General features: G+C 42.9%; 1 protein-coding gene across 2 annotated transcripts in view; it reads right to left on the minus strand.

The window, feature by feature from the left end:
* BICDL1 (BICD family like cargo adaptor 1) overlaps window positions 1-19,258 on the minus strand; it is a 134,714-nt gene that overhangs the window by 12,391 nt on the left and 103,065 nt on the right. For both annotated transcript variants that reach the window (XM_036740826.1, XM_036740825.1), the window contains 2 exons: window positions 12,022-12,152; window positions 1,595-1,715 (listed from right to left, as the gene is read on the minus strand). In XM_036740826.1, the coding sequence (XP_036596721.1) occupies window positions 1,595-1,715; window positions 12,022-12,152 (252 nt within the window). The remainder of the gene's footprint in view (window positions 1-1,594; window positions 1,716-12,021; window positions 12,153-19,258) is intronic.

Consider the following 19,258-nt stretch of genomic DNA (forward strand, 5'->3'; position numbering starts at 1 on the left):
CAGATGGGGAAAAGGTGGGTCTGGAAGACAGAGACCTCAAGGAACGACTAACCTGCGTCAGGGACCATCGGATGGTCCCGATGGGCAGGTACTAAAGGTAGTGGGCTCCGCCTCGCTGGGGGCTTTAAGCAAAGGCTGGATGCCCTCTTGTTGGGCATATTGTATAGGGGATTCCTATACTATTCCTACAATAGTAGACCGAATCCTTACTGTCTGTGTGATTCTGGGTAAATCACTTACCCTCTGAGGTTACCCCTGGGGTCCCTTCTTCTCCCATTAGAGAATAGACTCCTTGAGGGTAATCACTATCTTGATTGCTTCTATTTATATCCACAGTGCTTAGCAAAGTGCCTGGCACACAGTAAGTATTTACTAAATGCTCTATCTACCTCCATATCTATCTGTCTATTCATCCATCTATCCATCTATCATCTATCTATCCATCTATCATCTAATTATCTATCTCTATTTCTTGATTTCTCTATCTATCTATCCTTCCATCTATCCATCCATCCATCCATCCATCTATCCATCTATCTATCTATCCATCCATCTATTTATCTATCTATCTATCTATCTATCTATCTATCTATCTATCTATCTATCTATCTATCTATCTATCTGTCTATCTATCCATCCACCCATCCACCCATCCACCCATCTATCTATCCATCTATCCATGCATCCACCCATCCATCTATCTATCTATCTATCTATCCATGCATCTATCTATCTATCTATCTATCTATCTAGCTCTATTTCTCTATCCTGTCCATTCACCCATCTATTTTTCTATCCATCCATGTATCTATTTATCTATCTCCACATCTGTCTCTCTTTCTCCCTATCCCTCTAACCACCCACCCACCCACCCATCCGTCCCACTATTTTTCTGTGTACCTATATGTATCTATCTAACTATCTGACATTCTGTGAATCTGGTGAAGCTAGTCTCCAAACTTAGGAAAGAGGAAGCCAGCCTTTGGAAAACGCTGCTGTCAGCTATATTTAAGTCAAATTTCACTCTGGCTTTTCTGTTCCTCCATGGTAGGTACAGCTTTTTCTTTCTATTTAGCTTGAGTGTGTGGCCGGAGGCTCTTTCAGACACTTAAAATTCTAGGGGCCTCGGTCTCCTTATTTGTACAGTGGGTTCATTGCCACTTGCACTGTCTGCTTCTGGGGGCTCCATGGGGAAAGTCTTAGGCACCGTTGAAGTTAGGCGTGAAATTATTATTTCCATCTTCCTTGTCTTCCTTACCATGACCCTTTCAATGAAGGTTTTTAATCACTTGTCCAGTAGGGGGACCTCTTGTTCAAATATGGATGGGGCTAGACGGCTTCTGAGGTCCCTTCCAACCCTGAGATTCTGTGACCCAGAGGAATAGCCAAGAGATGCTCTAAAACCAGTCTGCAAAGATACCAGACCTATGAACGTCGGGCAGCCTTGGTCTCCTCTCTGGGGCCTTCTTAGGTTTCCTCTAGATTGCCAATGTCACCATTCAATGTCTCATATCCATCTCAGTTTCTGAGGGCTAACGCTACTCTGCAGACCCCACACAAATGGCTAGCCTCATCCCCAGCCCTCCCCCTTTACCTGCCAGGCCTCAAGTTGTTGGGAGAGGTTCAGTTTCTGCTGAATGGCATCCAGGAGCTGGTTGTTCAGGGACATCATGTCCATCTTACACTTGGCCAATTCCATCTCCACTGCGTTCTTCCTGAAACAGACAAGCCAGGGCTGAATTTAAAGGTGTGTGTGTGTGGGGGGTGGGGGTGGGGCAGCAGCATGCGTTGGACTCCAGACCCTCCCTCAGCCTTGAGGCCGGATATCAACTTCACAAATATGAGATGGGAGAGACATGGTTAGAAAAGGATCTGGGGGTTTTAGTGGACTGCAAGGTCCACTTCTGGCCTTAACTACTGAGGCCAGATATCAACTTCGCAAATATGAGATGGGAGAAACATGGTTAGAAAAGGATCTGGGGGTTTTAGTGGACCGCGAGCTCAAAGTTAACCAGCAGTATGCCATGGCAGACAAGAAAGCTAATACAATGAATTTTTTTGATTGGACCTGTGATTTCAGCGGTGAATCAGCACAGGGAGCTCTTGGAAGTGTTCTCTCTGGATATAAATTAGCACCTTCTCCACAACTGACAGGGTTTTTGTTTTTCTTTGTATTCCTAGCACTTAGCATAGCTGATGGCACATAGTAGGTGTTTCATTAATGATTGGTGAGTGACTGGATGACTTTTCGTTAGGCATGTTATTGAGGGCATTCTTATTGGGATATAGGTGCATTAGGTGGCCTCTGAGGTCCCTTCCAGCCAGCCAGATATGTCTGGGAAGTGTCTCCTGGCTGCCTATCCCATCTCCCTGTTTCCTAAGGTCCCTTCTGCACCGCCTCCATCATTGGGTTACTGACAGTCCAGATCTGCCGATGAGAGCTGGGGTGTGAGGGAGCCACCCCTCACTGAGCTGCATCCCGTCCCATAGGCTACCATAGGCTGGCTGCTTCTAGTCTCCTCTTCCCATCCCTGCCAGGAAGGAAGATGAAGGTTGCTGGTTGCCATGGTTACATATCAGCATCAGCATCAGCCCACCAGGTTATTCTGTATGAGAACAAATCTTTTACACCTCCCAGTGGCCTCAGCCAGCGTCTCTGCATCTCCTGACAGATGGAGCTGCCACTGGGGCTCTCTGAGGTCTCCTTAGCTCACCCTCCCTGGCCAGGGAGGAGAATCTGGGGACTAATGATGGGGAAAGAGCCACTGACTGGGCTGGGAGCTGCCCAAGAGAGCCTCCTACATAGAAGCAGGGTCCTGTCCTCAAAGACTGGGGCTGCCACGGAAATGGGCTACCCCTGGAGCTCCTGCAGCCCATCTACCTATGTGGAATCTGGAGAAGAGCCAGAGAAAAGGGATGCCTTCAGGCCTCTGCTCTCTGGCACTTTCTTGGGTAGGGGTTGGAGGTAGGGTAGGGAGAGGCAGAACCAGGGTCCTTAGGGACAGACGGGCAGGTTACAATCTTAGCAACCAGGCATAGATGAGAAGGCAAAACTCAGACACATAGGCAGGGAATAGACAGACAGTCAGGCAGACAGGGTGTAACTTGACTAGTGGAGCAGAGACAGACAGGAAGAAGTCTGACTGATTGGGACCAGGCAGACCAGGCAGCCAGGACAGATGGTACAATCAGGGCAAGTAGAACACGGAGAGGCAGGCAGGGAACAGACAGACAGAACACAGGGCACAGAAAGACAAACAGACAGGCAGGCAGGTAGGGCACAGAGAGATCACAATCAAGCTAGTTTCTATTAAGAATCAACTCGCAATTGGATTATAAGGTCCTTGAGAGCAGGGACAGTCTTTCGTCTCTTTTTGTATTTTTATTGCTTAGCACAGTTCCTGGCACATAGTAGGTCCTTAATAAATGTTTATTTATTGATTGCCAAACCAATGTCCCTAAAACAGAGATCTGACCATGTCATCCCTTCAGAAGCATCACCTTTTATGTGAGGTTTTTCCCAGTTCCTTCAAATAGTTATGCTTCCCCCTCCAAATCACCTTGTATCTTTTTCACATGTCTATTTATGTCCATGTTGTCTGTCTTTACTAAGCTCCTCAGAGATAGGGTCTACTTCAGGATTATCTTTGTTATCTCCAGTGCTTGGCACATAGTAGGTGCTTAAGAAATACTTGTTGCCCGAGCAAGTGATTTTCTAAACTTAAGCATATTCTAAATGACTAGCTTCCTATTTAAAGCCATTTTTCAGGCCACCTCCTGCAGGATGCCTTTCCTGGTGTTCCCCCTCCAAGGTTAATTTCCATTTGTTCTTATTCAGTCATTTTAGTTGGGTCCAGCCCTTCCTGACCCCATTTGGGGTTTTCTTGGCAAAGATAATGCAGTGGTTTGCCATTTCCTTCTCCAGCTCTTTTTACAGATGAGGAAACTGAGGCAAACAGGGTGAAGTGACTTGGCCAGGGTCACACAGCTAGTAAGTGTCCGAAGCCAGATTTTAACTCAGGTCTTCCTGACTCTGGGCCTGGCGCTCTATCCACTGTGCCACCTAGCTTCCCCTACCTGTACGTATCTATGTATATATCTTGTATAGACCTAGTTATGTCCATGCTGTTTGCTCCGTTAGAATTTAAGCTCTGAGGGCAGGGATTGTTTTTTGCCAGTGCCTGGCACAAACTAATCAATGCTTCTTGATGGATTCCTTTTAAAAGAGAAAATAACCTTCCCTCCCATCACTAAGGGACCTTGGGACAATTTTAATGAAGAAGTCATTTAATTAAAACCAATTCATTTCCACACAGCTTCTCCCCAACTCATCTCTTGATTAAAGTGAGGCATGTGTCTAAGGCCCAGCTCCGAATGACAGGAGAGGACACGCATGGTGGAGGGGGATGGGGAAGGGAAGCACTTGCTTACAGTGGGCTTGTTTCCATAAATTTGCCCACAGGATAACAATGATACAATAGCTAGCATTTACATAGTTCTTTTCCCCCTCAAGTTTAACAGACATTGAAAAGACATGGGAAGTACCATGCTGGGCACCACAGGCCCCAAAATGACCAATACCATTATGTCTTTTGTATATAGAACTTTAAGGCTGGCAAAGTGCCACGCATATGTTATCTTGTTTAATTCTCACAACAACCTTGGGAGGTAGGGGATGTTAATATTTCTGTTTCATGGATAGTGCAGCTAGGTGGCACCATGGTGAATTGAGTGCCGGGCCTGGAGTCAGAAAGACATATCTTCCTGAGTTCAAATCTGGCCTCAGACACTTACTAGCTGTGTGACCCTGGGCAAGTCACTTCACCCTGTTTGCCTCAGTTTCCTCATCTGTCAAATGAGCTGGAGAAGGAAATGGCAAACCACTCTGGTGTCTTTGCCAAGAAAACCCTGAATAGGGTCATGGAGAGTTGGACATGACTGAAAAACGACTGGAATTTCATGGATAAGAAAACTGAGTCCAAGAAAGGTTAAGTCACTTGTTTGGGTCATATATCTAGCAAGTGACTCAGGCAGGACTTTCTGAGTTGCGTGGCAGTACAGGTCTAGTTTGATAAAGCAACCAGGCAGGAAGGCCGGGACAAGGGGAGAGAATTGTCAATCAATGCGGTGCCCAACAAAGTGCCTGGCACATAGTAGGTGCTTCATAAATGCCTACAGAGTTATTGAATTGAGAGAGCTCAGAAAGAGCCTGGCATGTGGACTACTATACTAGTCTCTTCCTGAATGAGGAGAAGACATTAAGATGTGTTAAGAGGGGTTACCGATTGTACAGTAGAGCAAGAAATAAAGGGTGGGGGTGGGGTGGGCAGGGAGACAGGCTGACAGCCTACTCAGTGCTCTGGTGCATCTAGGTGGCACAGTGGAGAGAGCACTGGACATGGAATCAGGAAGAGCCGAGTTCAAATCCTGCCTCAGACGCTTACTTAGTTATGTTATTTTCAGCACATACCTCAGGTTCCTCACCTGTAAAATGGGGTTATAAGAGCACCTGCTTTACAAGGTTATTGTGAGGATCAAGTGACATAAAGTGGGCTCCCAGGCCAGCCTTCTCTTCATTTCTCACCACATGCCCCCTTTTGAACCGGACTCCAACATGTTCCCACCCTGTCTACCTTCCCTCCCTCCCTCCTCCCCTTTCAGCTTCCTTTTGAGTATTGTTCCCCCTCCCCCCATTAGATTGTAAGCTCCTTGAGGGCATGGACTGTGCTTCTTTTTTTGTATTTATATTGTCAGCACTTAGCACAAAGCCTGGCACATAGTAGGTGCTTAATGAATGTTTATTGACGACTATTAGTAAAGCACTTTGCAAATCTTAAAGCATATAAATGCTAGCTGTTATTATCCTCAATAGTGTTGTTACTAATAATGATGTCAATAATATTGTTATGAATGATAATGATCATAAGAAGCCTAGAGGAAAGCTGCCAGCACTCGGGGTAGGTTTTTTGTGGAGGATTTCTAGGAGGACACCAGGCTGATGAAGGGCACAGGAACATAATTCAGTGATGGAAAGGGCCTTGGAGATCATTGAGCTCAGCCCTGACATCTTACAGATGGGGGAACTGAGGACCAGAGATGGGAAGGGACTTATCCAAAGTCACGCAGGTGGCAAATTGCAAAGTCACACTGACTCTCCATGCCATCTCCCTTTTAGAAGGGCACCCCCATGCCTCCTGGGTCTCTGCTTGTCTTGTCTCTCCAATGGGATCGTAAATGCTTAGGGAGTTGAACAACATCTCATCTTTCTCTTGTTCCCCGTATCACACAGCAGAGGGCTAGACTTTCAATAAACCCTCTTTGAGATGGAATCACTCAATAACTAGAGTTCCAAAAACAGGTTTACCCTTTGGCTGTAGTCCCAATCCTGGGGTTAGTTCCTGTATGAGATTATTGACAGGAAGAAAGGACCTATCAAAAAAAAAATAGGTGGTGCAGTGGATAGGGTGCTGGCCCTGGAGTCAGGAAGACCTGGGTTCAGATGTGACCTCAGATACATATAGCTGTGTGACCCTGGGCAAGTCGCAATCCTCAGTTTCCTCGTCTGTCAAATGAGCTGGAGAAGGAAATGGCAAACCACTCCAAGTATCTTTGCCAAGAAAACCCTAAATGGGGTCACGAAGAGTTGGGCACTACTGAAACATGACTCGACAACAACATTCCAGCAACAACAAAAGACCATAGGGAAATCACAATCGATCTTCTAGTGGCAAAACTACAACAAAACAAAAAAACCCCACAAACAAAAAACTGGAAATGAGCAAAGAATCTATCATTTGGAGAAGAACTAAACCGACTGTGTGGTGAATGTAATATAATGTCATTCCGCCAACAGATGAATGATGGATGTGAAAGATTTCAAGAAATACGAGCATTCTTGTATGAAACAATTCAGAATGGAGAAAGCAGAGCTCAAAGAAGAACATAAACGTTGATGACAACGCTGTAGTTAGAGTTGACAAGATCAGTTAACACAGGAAGAAAGACTGAAGAGGAGAAACTGAAAAGCAGAATGAGGCTGATGTGAGCATGACTCTGGAAGTGAGAGTAAGCATCTTTTGGGGTGGGGTTAATAACAGGTAGGCAGCTGGGTGGCACCATAGTGCCAGGCTTGGAGTCAGGAAGACTCACCTTTCTGAGTTCAAATCTGACCTCAGACACTTACTAGCTGTGTGACCCTGGGCAAGTCACTTCACCCTATTTGCCTCAGTTTCCTCATCTGTAAAATGAACTGGAGAAGGAAATGGCAAACCACTCCAGTCTCTCTGCCAAGAACACAGCAAACACAAAGAGTCGGACAAAACTGAAACAACTGAACGACAAACAACAACAGATAGTAACCAAAGTTACAGACACATGAATAATTATTTATAATCTTGGGATTTTTTGGGTTGTCAATTGCTTTCAGTTATAAGCATGCTTTTTTCTTTTATGTTCCTATATGATTCAGTGGAGTCAGGAAGAAGACCTGGGTTCAAGATCTACCTCAGACATACATACTGGTTGTGCAGTCTTGGGCCAATTACTTAGTTGTTCAGTCCTCTAGGCCAACGGCATTAAACTCAAATTGAACCACATACTGGACTAGAAAACCACAAATTAACATTATCTATGTTGTGCTGTATTTTTGCTTATTTTGCTAAACATTTCCCAATTATATTTTAATCTCATTCAGATGTGCTTGAGTATTTAGAGGGGGCACATGCACTCTGAGACTATGATATTTCTGCTCCACGTGATTTTCTAAGGCTGTCAAGTTGCAGAGAAGATGCCGACTTGCATCGGTAGGGAGATTGCTCATCTGGGAGTTCTTTATACCAAAAAAACTCAGGTCCCTATGTCAGTGGTTTTGTTCATACTTTTGGCTGCTGGCCCATGCCACAGAATGACATAATTTCAAAGGTAAGGAGACCTCAGAACCCATCTAATTTTAGCCATTCTTAAATAAGAATACACTCTACCACATTCCTGATGGGTGGGAATCCAGGCTTTGCTAAACACTACCAATGAAGAGAAGCCTATGACCACTCGAGGTGGCCCAGCCCACCTTGGACCAGCTCTAATTCTTAGGAAGGATTTCCTCACATCATTTGCAACACTCAGTCATTGATCCTGGTTCTCTCTCTGGAGCCAAAGAGAACTAGTCTAATCCCTTTTCACTGAACACAGTGCCTAGCACATAGTAGGTGCTTAATAGATGCTTGTTTACTTTCTGCACTACAGCCCTTCAAATACTCAAAGGCAGCTCTCATGTGTCTCCCCCTGACTCAGTCTTCTTGGCTAGCACCATCCTCATTTGACACACACTTAAGCCCTTCATCGCCTTCATTGTCCTCGACCCAGTGTGGTGATAATAATAATAATACCCAGAATCTTTATAGCACTTTAAGGTTTGCAAAGTGCTTTACAAATATCATCTCACTTTAACCTCACAACAAGCAGAGGAAATAGGGGCTCCTCTTACCCCTATTTTACAGGCGAGGAAATTGAGGCAAGCAACTTGCCCAGGGACACACATTTAGCAAGGATCTGAGTCTGGATTTGAACTCAGTTCTTCCTGACTCCAGGCCCAGCCCTCTATCCAATGCACCACCTAGCTGGCATTTTGTCTGACTATGGATCTTAGTTAGAAATTCATGTCCTTCATGAGCTGGGAAAGAGGAGGAAGATATATCAGCCATGGGTGTGAAATATACCTTAAAAGCACCAGTTTACTGGTGGTGTCTAAGAATTTCTCATTTTGTTTATGAGAAATAAAATCACTATTTTTAAGAAATAAAGAATTTAGTTCTTTTTAAGAATAGTGCTTGTGTTTTTTTATATAAAAAAATTTCGATTTAACATAATCAAAATTATCCATTTTGTATATTGTAATGCTCTCTATCTCTTGTTGTGTCATGAATTCTTTGCTTTTCCATAAATCTGATAGGTAAACTATTCCTTGCTTTCCCAAATTGCTTATTGTATCAGCCTTTATTCCTAAATCATGAACCCATTTTGACTTTATTTTGGTATATGGTGTAAGATATTGGTCTATGCCCAGTTTCTGCCCTACCATTTTCCAATTTTCCAGTTTTTGTGAAATAGTGAATTCTTAGCCCAGAAGCTGGATTCTTTGGGTTTATCAAAGGGTAGATTGCTATAGTCATTGACTACCGCAAAATATGCTTAAGGGGGTTTCTGTAAAAGATTAGGAGGGAAGCAGAAAATTAGAAGAAAATCTTTACAACTAGTGTCTCTGATAAAGGCCTCAACTCTAAAATATACAGGGAACTGAGCCAAATTTATAGGAATACAAGCCATTTCCCAATTGAGAAATGGTCAAAGGATATGAACAGGCAGTTTTCAGAGAAAGAAATTAAAGATATCTATAGGCATATGAAAAAATGCTCTAAATCACTATCGATTAGAGAAATGCAAATCAAAACAACTCCTAGGTACCACATCTCTCCTGTCAGATGGGCCAAAATGACAAAACAGGAAAATGATAAATGCTGGAGAGGATGTGGGAAAATTGGAACATTGTTACATTGCTGGTGGAGTTGTGAACTGATCCAGCCATCCTGGAGAGCAATTTGGAACTATGCCCAAAGGGCTATAAAAATGTTCATACCCTTGGACCCAGCAATACCACTTCTAAGGTTGTATCCCAAAGAGATCACACAAGTGGGAAAAGGACATGTATGCACAAAAGTATTTATAGTGGTTCTTTTTGTAGTAGCAAAGATTTGGAAATCAAGGGGATGCCCATCAGTTGGGGACTGGCTGAACAAGTTGTGGTATATGAAGGAAATGGAATACTATTGTACTATAAGAAATGGGGAAGATATGGACTTTACAATAACCTGGAAAAACCTACACGATATAATGCTGAGTGAGAGGAGCAGAGCTAGGAGAACATTATACACAACCACAGATATATGGCTTCTGTGATGACTAACCCTGATAGACTTTGCTCTTCTCAGCAATACAAGGTTTAAAGATACCTCCAAAGGACTCATGATGGAGAGAGCTATCTACATCCAGAGAAAGAACTATGGAGTCTGAATGCAGATTGAGGCACACTGTTTGCTCTCCTTTTTTTTTTCCCTTTGTTTTTTTTTGTTTTGTTTTGTTTCTTCTTTCTCATGATTCATTCCATTGGTCATGATTCTTCTTTACAGCTTGACTATTGTGTAAATAAGTTCAATGCGAAGTTATATGTAGAAGATATATCAGATTCCATGCCATCTTGGGGTGGGGTGGGAAGAAAATCTGGAACTCAGAATTATGTGGAACTGAGCATTGTAAACTAAAAATAAAAAATCTTAATTATATAAGAAAAGAATAGTGCTTGTGAAAGACATCTAGTGAGACCATACTCTGATGCTTCCTTGGGACAAGGAGAAGACCCCAAGTTCTCAAAGACTATGCTGACAAGTCCTACTGAGGTGGAAAGGCTTTGAGTAGAGACATAGTGGTTGCAATCCTGGGCTTAGAGGCAGGAAGACTTGGGTTCAGATACCACCTCTGACACTTACTGATGGTGTGACCCTGGTGAGTCATTGAACCACTCTGTGCCTTCATTTCCTCATCTGTCAAATGAAGTGTTGGTCTAGATGACCGCGATGGTCTTTTCAGCTCTAATCTCTGATTCTGTGTGTATAATCTGATGATAGATTCACTATTTATAGTCTAATGTTGCTCACTAGCTATGAGGCTGTGGGGAACTCACAAGCTCTCTGTCTTATTTTTTCTACCTGTAAAATGAAGCTATTGGACTGGATGGCTTTTGAAATCCATGCTAAATCCAGGATCCTGTGTGTACAGTGCCAGGTTACATGTCTAGTCCAATGTCACTGAACTCCTGTGTGACAATAGACAAGCAGGGATTTTTCTTTTGCCTTTCTTTGTAACCCCAGCACTTAGCATAATGCCTGGTACGTAGGAAGTCTTTAAATGTCTCTTGACTCTACTTGGCTTGAAGTCACTTCACCACCATGACTCAGTTTCTCCATTTGTAAAATGAGGATTGGACTAGTCTTCTGAATTCTCTTCCTCAGTCAGTTGATACAAAGAAAGGCAAAAGACTGCACCTGCCCTTAAGGAGTTCTCAATCTAATGGGGAAAGCAACATCTAAATAACCATGTACAAACAGGTTATATACAGGAGAAAGTGGAAATAATGACCAGACAGAAGGCATTAGAATTCAAGGAATCAGAAAAGGCTCCCTCTAGAAGGTAGGATTTTAGCTGGGACTTGTATCATCTGTGCTTAGCACAGTGTCAGGCACATAGTAGGTGCTTAATGAATGTTTATTGATTGGAGTGGAGATGAAGAGGGAGCGTATTCCAGGCATGGGTGACAGCCAGTGAAAATGTCTGGGGGTGCAGCTAGGTGGTACAGCGAGTAGAGCACTGGCCCTGGAGTCAGGAGGACCCGAGTTCAAATGTGATCTCAGACACTTGACACACTTACTGGCTGCGTGACCTTGGGCAAATCACTTAACCCCAATTGCCTTGCCTTCCCCCCTCCAAAAAAAATGCCTGTTACCAGACAGGAGATTTCTTGGAGGGGTGTATAGGGTAAGAAGATTGGAAAGGTGGAGGTAGGGTGGTGCTAGGTTATAAAGGACTTGGAATGACCAACGGAGGAGTTTATCTTTGTTCCTGGAGCCATTAGAGTTTAGTGCATGTGTGTGTGCATGTGCGTGTGTCTGTGTCTGTGTGACATGGGCAGATCTGTATTTCAGGAAGATCATCTTGGCTCTAAATTTGTAGTCTCTCCAGCTTATCATACTTTCAAAAATGCGTTATTTAGAACTAAACACAGTATTTCTGATATGTGGAGTGACTGGGGTGGAGGCGAGCAGAACTCTAAACTCCCTGATCCGGGATCCTATATCCTTTTTAACACAGCCTAGGAATGCATTTGCTTTAGATTGCGATCGATGAAAATCAAAATAGAACTTATGTTCCAAAATATCAGTGTTGATAGGGTGAAGGACCGGAGCAGCATCTTACTTTGCAATGGCCTCATCTCGGTCCCTGATGGCTTTGAGAAGCTGCTCCTTGGCTTCTTTCTCCTCGGACGTCACTCGAAGACGATCCCTCTCTTCCTTGAGTGCTGTCATCTCCACGCTCAGCATCGTCACCTGGTAGAAGCCAGAACAAGAAAGAAGCCAGTGAGAACTCCATCCCACAGCTCTGCCTCAAGATGAAATGATGGTGATGATGACAATGATGATGGGGAGGGAGGGAATAAGCATTTATATAGCACCTACTACGTGCTAGGCACTGTGCTAAACCTCCCCTCCTCTTTTAAAAAAAAAAACCCAAAATTTCATTTGATTCTCACAACAACCCTGAGAGGTAGGTACTGTTAATGAGCTTCATTTTATAGTTGGGGAAACTGAGGCAAACAGAGGGCAAATAACTTGCCCCGAGTCACACAGTCAGTAAATTGTCTGAGGCCAAATTTGAACTCAGGTCTTCCTGACCCCAAGCCCAGTGCACCATCTAGCTGCCCAACAACAATCATTATGCCTAGGTGGCATGGTGGATAGAGTGCTAGGATAAGGAATCGAGAAAGCCTGTGTTCCAATCCAGCTTCAGACATTCATTAGCTGTGTGGCCCTGGGCAAGTCACCTAACCTCCATCAGCCTCATTTTCCTCATTAGTAAAATAAGATAACAATGGCAGCTACCAAAGGAGGTTGTGCAGGACCAAATGTTAACTAACATTTATTTAGTACTTTAAAGTTTACAAAACATTTTAAATACATGATCATCAAATACATTGATCATCAAAATAAAACTGTGAGATAAGGGCTCCATTTTACAGATAAAGAAACTGAAGCACACAAAGGTGAAGTGACTTCCCTAAGGTCACATAGACGATGTTTGGGGCAGACCGTCTTTCTGACTCCACACTCAACAGTCTGTCTGTTTCACACCACCTGTGGCTGCCTCAGCTGAGGCTGGCAGGATTTTGGGACTGTAGATTTATAGCTTTGAGGGGTGTCAGAAGTCATCTAATCTGCCCCCACCCCAATTTTATAGGCAATGGCACTGAGGCTGAGGGACACTAAGTGACTGACTCAATAGCACAACTGGAGTGAGCACGAGAGATGGGATTGTAACCTAGGTCCTCTACCCTAAAGCCGATGTTTTTTCATTACATTGTAGGCCTGGGCACCTTTGGTGAGGGAGGAGGGGGAGAGAAAAGGGAAGGTGGGGAGAAGGGGAGGGGAAGGGAAAAGGGAGGGGAAGGGAGAGAGAGAAGGAAGGGGGAGATAAAGAGATAGAGAGACAAAGAGAGAAAGAGAAGGAAGAGAGAGATACATACACAAAGAGAGGAGAGAGGAAAGAGAGACAGACATACACACATACAAAGAGAGAGAGAGAGAGTGAGGGAGAAAGAGAGAGAGAGAGAGAGAGAGAGAGAGACAGAGAGAGAAAGAGAGAGACGGAGGCGAGAGGGAAAGGGAGAGGGAAGGAAAAAAAAGGAGAGAAGAATCCTACAGTGAGCTTGAGATCAGTGGCTAAAACATCATGTTCCTTCCCTCAGCAGCCTAAAGGGGCCAGGGAAGAGAGATAACTCATGTTTCTCGCAAATCTTCAAGTTTACAATTTCTTTACAGCATCCCAGTGAGTTGCGTATTCAAGTGTATTATCTCCACTTAACAGATAAGGAAGCTGAGGCTCTTAGGGGTTAAAAACTTCCCTGCACCACTCAGCTGGCAAATGTCAGAAGCCGGGTTCCAGCTGACTTACCATCTAATGTCTTTTCACCTAAGCTCTGCATCTTCTCAGACCCTACTGCTTACTGCCAGGGTGATCACTGCTCTGGGCCTTAGTTTTCTTGTCTCTAACAGTGGGGTGAGGTGGGGGTGTGGAGAGGGTTGGACCAGATGTCTTTGACGTCCCTCCAGCTCTAACCCCAGGACCCAACATTTAGTGTAGAGGGAACAGCTGCCTGGTAGATGGAATGCTGGACCTGGACTAAGAAAAACCTGGGATCCTGCTTCAGACACTTACAAGCTGCTTTTTATTTCATCTGTAAAAAGTTGGGGTTTGGGCTTCATGTCCTCCACGATACCTTTCAGCTCTAAATCGATTTTCCTATGCTAGAAGGTCAGCACTGGCCTAGTGGACAGCTCTAAACCTGGGCTCAGAAAGACCTTGGGTTCAAATCTCACCTCTGACACATGCTAGCTGTGTGACCATGGACAGGCCATTTGATCTCCTTGAGCCTCCGTTTTCCCACTCGTAAATTGGGAATAGTAACAGTAGTGGTCTCTGTAGTCCCTCCCTCACAGGGTTGTTGTGTTGTGATGCTCAATGAGATCAGGAGAGGCAGTCGTGCGTAGTGGGTGGAGCGGTGGTCCAGAACTCAGGAAAATCCAAGTTCAAATCCTTCCTCTGCATTTACTAGCTGTGTGCTCCTGCACAAATCACTTAACCTCTCTGAGCCTTAGTTTCCTCATCTGTAAAATGGATATGATACCAGCGCCTCCTTCACAGCGATAAGTACACAAGGTGCTCTGTGTGTCAGTTACTATTATTGTCGCCGAGGAGATTACAGGCCTTTATACTTATCTTTTAATTTCCACATAGCAGTAGTACAATGTATGAATGACAATACGATTTACACGTGCAGTATTACATTGACCACATGACCACAATGTCGTTAACAAATGTTCTTTGGATAACACCTGGCATTTCCATAACTCTTGAGGGTTTACGAAGCACTTTAAAAAGATGCATTTTTCATTCCTAGTTTTTGATGTGTGCTTCCTTATTCCTCTTTCCTAGGGAGTCGTAATTCATAATAAAATCAGGGAGGAAAAAATAAATTCAGCAAAATCATGCGACATAACCAAAAAAGTATGACATGATGTAAATTTTTTGTCATTGACTTCTGTGGGGGGATGTGTCTAGTGGTGGAATCTTTGGGTCAAACTACAAGGACATTTTAGTCACTTTCTTTTAATAATTTAAAATCTCTTTCCAGAATAGATTGATTTGCAGCTCCACCAATGCATTAGTGTACCTGCCTTTTTGCAACTCCTCCAAAACTGATTATTGCCATCTTTACAAACTTACGTATTTTATGTACATACTTAAATACTTTACCTACTGACACTTTACATACATTATCTTATTTGAACCTTACAACAACTCTGCAAGTTTGGTCACTTACAGGTGTTCTCTCCCCTGCCCCATTTTACAGATGAGGCAAGTGAGGCTTAGATAAAGTAGGAGAGATGGAATTTGATCTGCAGACTTCCTAACTCTAAGTTTACTACTCCATCCACCAGACCATGTTGCTTCTTAAGCCCTACAGGTGATATGATCAATGGTGACACCTCATTATTTTTCTTGGATTCAAGAAGAACTAGATTCAAATCTCAACCACAACACTTAGCTGTGTTACTTTGGCAAGTCACTTAACCTCTCTGAGCCTCTGTTTCCTTATCTGTAAAATGGGAAAAAATCATAATACTTATCTTATAAAGTTGTTCTGAGTCTTCAAAGAGGAAGTGTATGTAAAGTGCTTTGAAAACTCTGGAGGGCTATAGAAAAGTCAGTTATGATATTAATCATTCTGTTATTATTATTAGTTGTAGGGAATCAAGATGGTAAAGAAGCAGGGAGAAGTAAAGGCCAGCTCTACTCTATGACTCCTCCAAACAGATGTAGAAAATGTGCTAGACCAAGTCCTAATTAAGAAATTCAAGAAAAAGTCATAGTGACTCAATTTTTTTCCAGTCAAGTTGGCAAAAAGAGAGGTCTATGCACAAGGGGGACAATCCAGACAGAAACAGCCATGAAAAGCATTCTAGCCTAGGGAAAGACTATGTGTGCACCCAGGGCAAGAGGAGATCCCAAATCAAGTACACAGGGGCTTAATCTTGTATGAGGAGCAAGAATAGATGCAAACTGGTAGCTTTGTCAGTCACTCCCCAGATCAAGGGCAGACTGAGAATGGGACCTGGGCCTAGGGATGATGTAATGTTCCAGGGTAAGAAGCAGTGAGGGCCCTAGGCTATGTATTGAGCAAAGAGCAAGTTGAGAAGAAAATAGCTGCAATGTGGTTTGAAGCCCCAGAAACAGAGGGGGCTCTCATTTCCAGCTTCCAGCCCAGTCTGAAGTAGTTAGGTGGTACATTGGACAGAACACCAGGCCTGGAGTCAGGAAGACCTGAGTTCAAGTCCAGCCTCAGACACTTATGTTATATGACCCTGGGCAAGTCACTCGACCTCTTTTTGTCTCAGTTTCCTCAGCTGTAAGATGGAGATAATAATAATAGCACCCACCTCCCAGGGTTGTTGTGAAGATTAAGTGGGATAATATTTGTAAAGTGCTCAGCACATGACAGATGCTTAATAAGTCTTTCCTTCCTTCCTTCCTTCTGCAGTCTACTGTAACTCCAAATGGAGAAAGCCCATAGGCATGTGGCTCAGACCCAAACCCAGATCAAGAGCTTGCAGAACTTGGATGAAGAGGGAAGAAACCAGATTTTGCCCTGGATCAGACCACTTTGAGAGTACTTACAGCTTGCAAGTCTCTAGCCTGAGCACTCCCTGAGAGTCTTAAATAATGCAACAATCAATAACTCAAGAAAGCAGTAGGAGGACTAGCTGGACATTGTCTCCAGAAATGTGCAGAGCCTCACCTTAACATAAATTCTGAAGTCAGGAAATAGACTGGAGGAATGAGAATATTTAAAAAAAGAATACCACCATAAAAGACATTATGGTGACAGGAACATTCAAGAAATAAATTCAGAAGAGAAGAATGACTCTAAAATGTCTATAAGCAAAGCCTCATAGAAAAATACAGTTTAGACACAAATTCAGCTGGAATTCCTAAAAGAGATTTTTAAAAAGGTTAAAAATGTCTTTTACAAATGAAATGAGAACACTAGAGGAAAAATTGTTAAAGAAATTATATCTATGGAAGAAAGAATTGGAAAGGGAATTAACGGCTTCGTATAGAAGGTTCAAATCCTTGCTTAAGGAACAAACTTTGAAAATTTGAATGGACCAAATAGAAGATAATGACTCCATGAGACAATAAGAAATATTAAAACAAAGTCAAAGGGCTGACTAAAAAAATAGACGAAAATATAAGGGGCCTCGTATAAAAAAACTGACCTTGAAAACCAATAAAAAGGGATAATTTATTAAGAATTATTTGAGTACCTGAAATCTATGGCTAAGAAAAGGGACAGATTTCAAGAAACATTTCGTATTTCAAGAAATCATAAATAAAAACTGCCCAGAAGTCTTGGAACCAAAGGACAAAGCGGAAATAAAATCCACCAGTCATCTCCTGAAAATTAAAACTCTCAGGAAGATTATGTTTTTCTTTTTTTGTTTGTTTGTTTGTTTTTGGAGGAAGGAAGGCAGGGCAATTGGGGTTAAGTGACTTGCCCAAGGTCACACAGCTATTAAGTGTATAAGTGTCTGAGGCCAGATTTGAATTCAGGTCCTCCTGACTCCAGGGCTGGTGCTCTACTCACTATGCCACCTAGCTGCCCCTCAGGAAGATTATGGATTAAAATCTAGAGTTCTTAGATTAAAGAAAGAATAAATGCTGCAAGCAGCCAGAAAGAATTCAAGTACTGAGGAACAGATTCATAGAATGAATCACAGATGATTTAGCAGAGGGCTTGAAATACAGCATTCCAGAATACATACACACAGACGTGTATGTATATATAATACACACACAGACATATATAAATATATATATACACACACACACATATATATATATATATACACACAGAGATACATACACATATGTATATGTATGTATATATATATTTCCCCCCCAGGATACACACACACACACACACACACACACACACACACACACACACTTCAATATATCACAGGAGATAGTCTAACAACCAAATCTAGCAAAACTGTTTATAATCTTATGGGGGAAATTTAATGAAATAAAGGAGTTCCAAGCATTTCTGATGAAAAGATCAGAGTTGCAGCGAAACCATTTATAAAGTGCAAACACAGGAGCCAGTCATTCAAATATTGCTGTTGAGTGGTTTTTAGATCATGTCTGAATCTTTGTGACCCCATTTGGTGTTTTCTTGGCCAAGATACTGGAGTGGTGTGCCATTCCTTCTCTAGTTCATTTTACAGATGAGGAAATGGAGGTAAATTGGGTTAAGTGACTTGTCCAGGGTCACACTGCTAGTAAGTGTTAGAACTTGGAATTAAACCCAGGTCTTCTGATTCAAAATCTGGTGGTCTTTCTCTTACTTTGGAGGATCACAGGATTCAGGGCCAGAAGGGGACATTGGGGATCATTCCATTTTATAGAGGAGAAAACTGAGGACTGCTGAGTTTTAGTGACTTGTCTAAGGTCATACAGCTGGTAGGTGCTTGAGAGAGGATTTAGATTTAAATTCAGATTTAGTCTGAAGTAGTTAAGATGATGAGCCTGAAGCTTGCTCACTCTGAGAGCTCAAGTCAGTGCTACCCATTGGTCACTCGTGACACATGTAATGAAGATGCTATAATAAAAATAATGATAATAATAATGACTCACATTTACATAGCACTCTGAGGTTTACAAAGTGATTTGCATGTATTGTCTCATGTGATCCTCACAACAACCCTGGGGGGTAGGTGCTATTATGATCACCTTTTTACACGTGAGAAAACTGAGTCCAAGAGAAATAGAAAGACTCGCTCAAGGTCACATAGTTAGAAAAGCCCTGAGGTAGGATTCAAACTCAAGTCTCTCTGATTCCATGTCTAGTACTTTATCCACTGTGCTACCCAGATGCCTATTAAGATATTAAGTAACTCTAAAGAATTTTAGTAAGATATTAAAAGGGATACTAAATTACCCTTGAGGTGGTACAGGAAGATTGCATGGCCACGACTTTAAGGGGCCTCAATCAATGATTTGTGACCTTAGGCAAACCTCTGTGCCTCAGTTTCCTTCTTCTGTAAAATTTGGATTATACCTGCCCTACTTTCCTCATAGGTTTTTCTAGGAGGATCAATTCAATAGACATCTATTAAACATCTAATATGTTCAGGCAAGAGGCACCTTACATAGCAAAGTAACCTGGAGGGAATGGGTGCAAAGCTCTGCTTCTGAAACACACTAGCTGTGTGATGATGGGGAAGGTCCTTAACCTTTCAGGACCCCAAGGCAACTCTCCATTGTGGGGTATTTGGTCATCTGCATCAGTGGAGGGTGTTTCCACACCCTGGGC

The sequence above is a fragment of the Trichosurus vulpecula genome, chromosome 1, assembly GCF_011100635.1.
Source record: "Trichosurus vulpecula isolate mTriVul1 chromosome 1, mTriVul1.pri, whole genome shotgun sequence".
Classification (NCBI taxonomy): Eukaryota; Metazoa; Chordata; class Mammalia; order Diprotodontia; family Phalangeridae; genus Trichosurus; species Trichosurus vulpecula.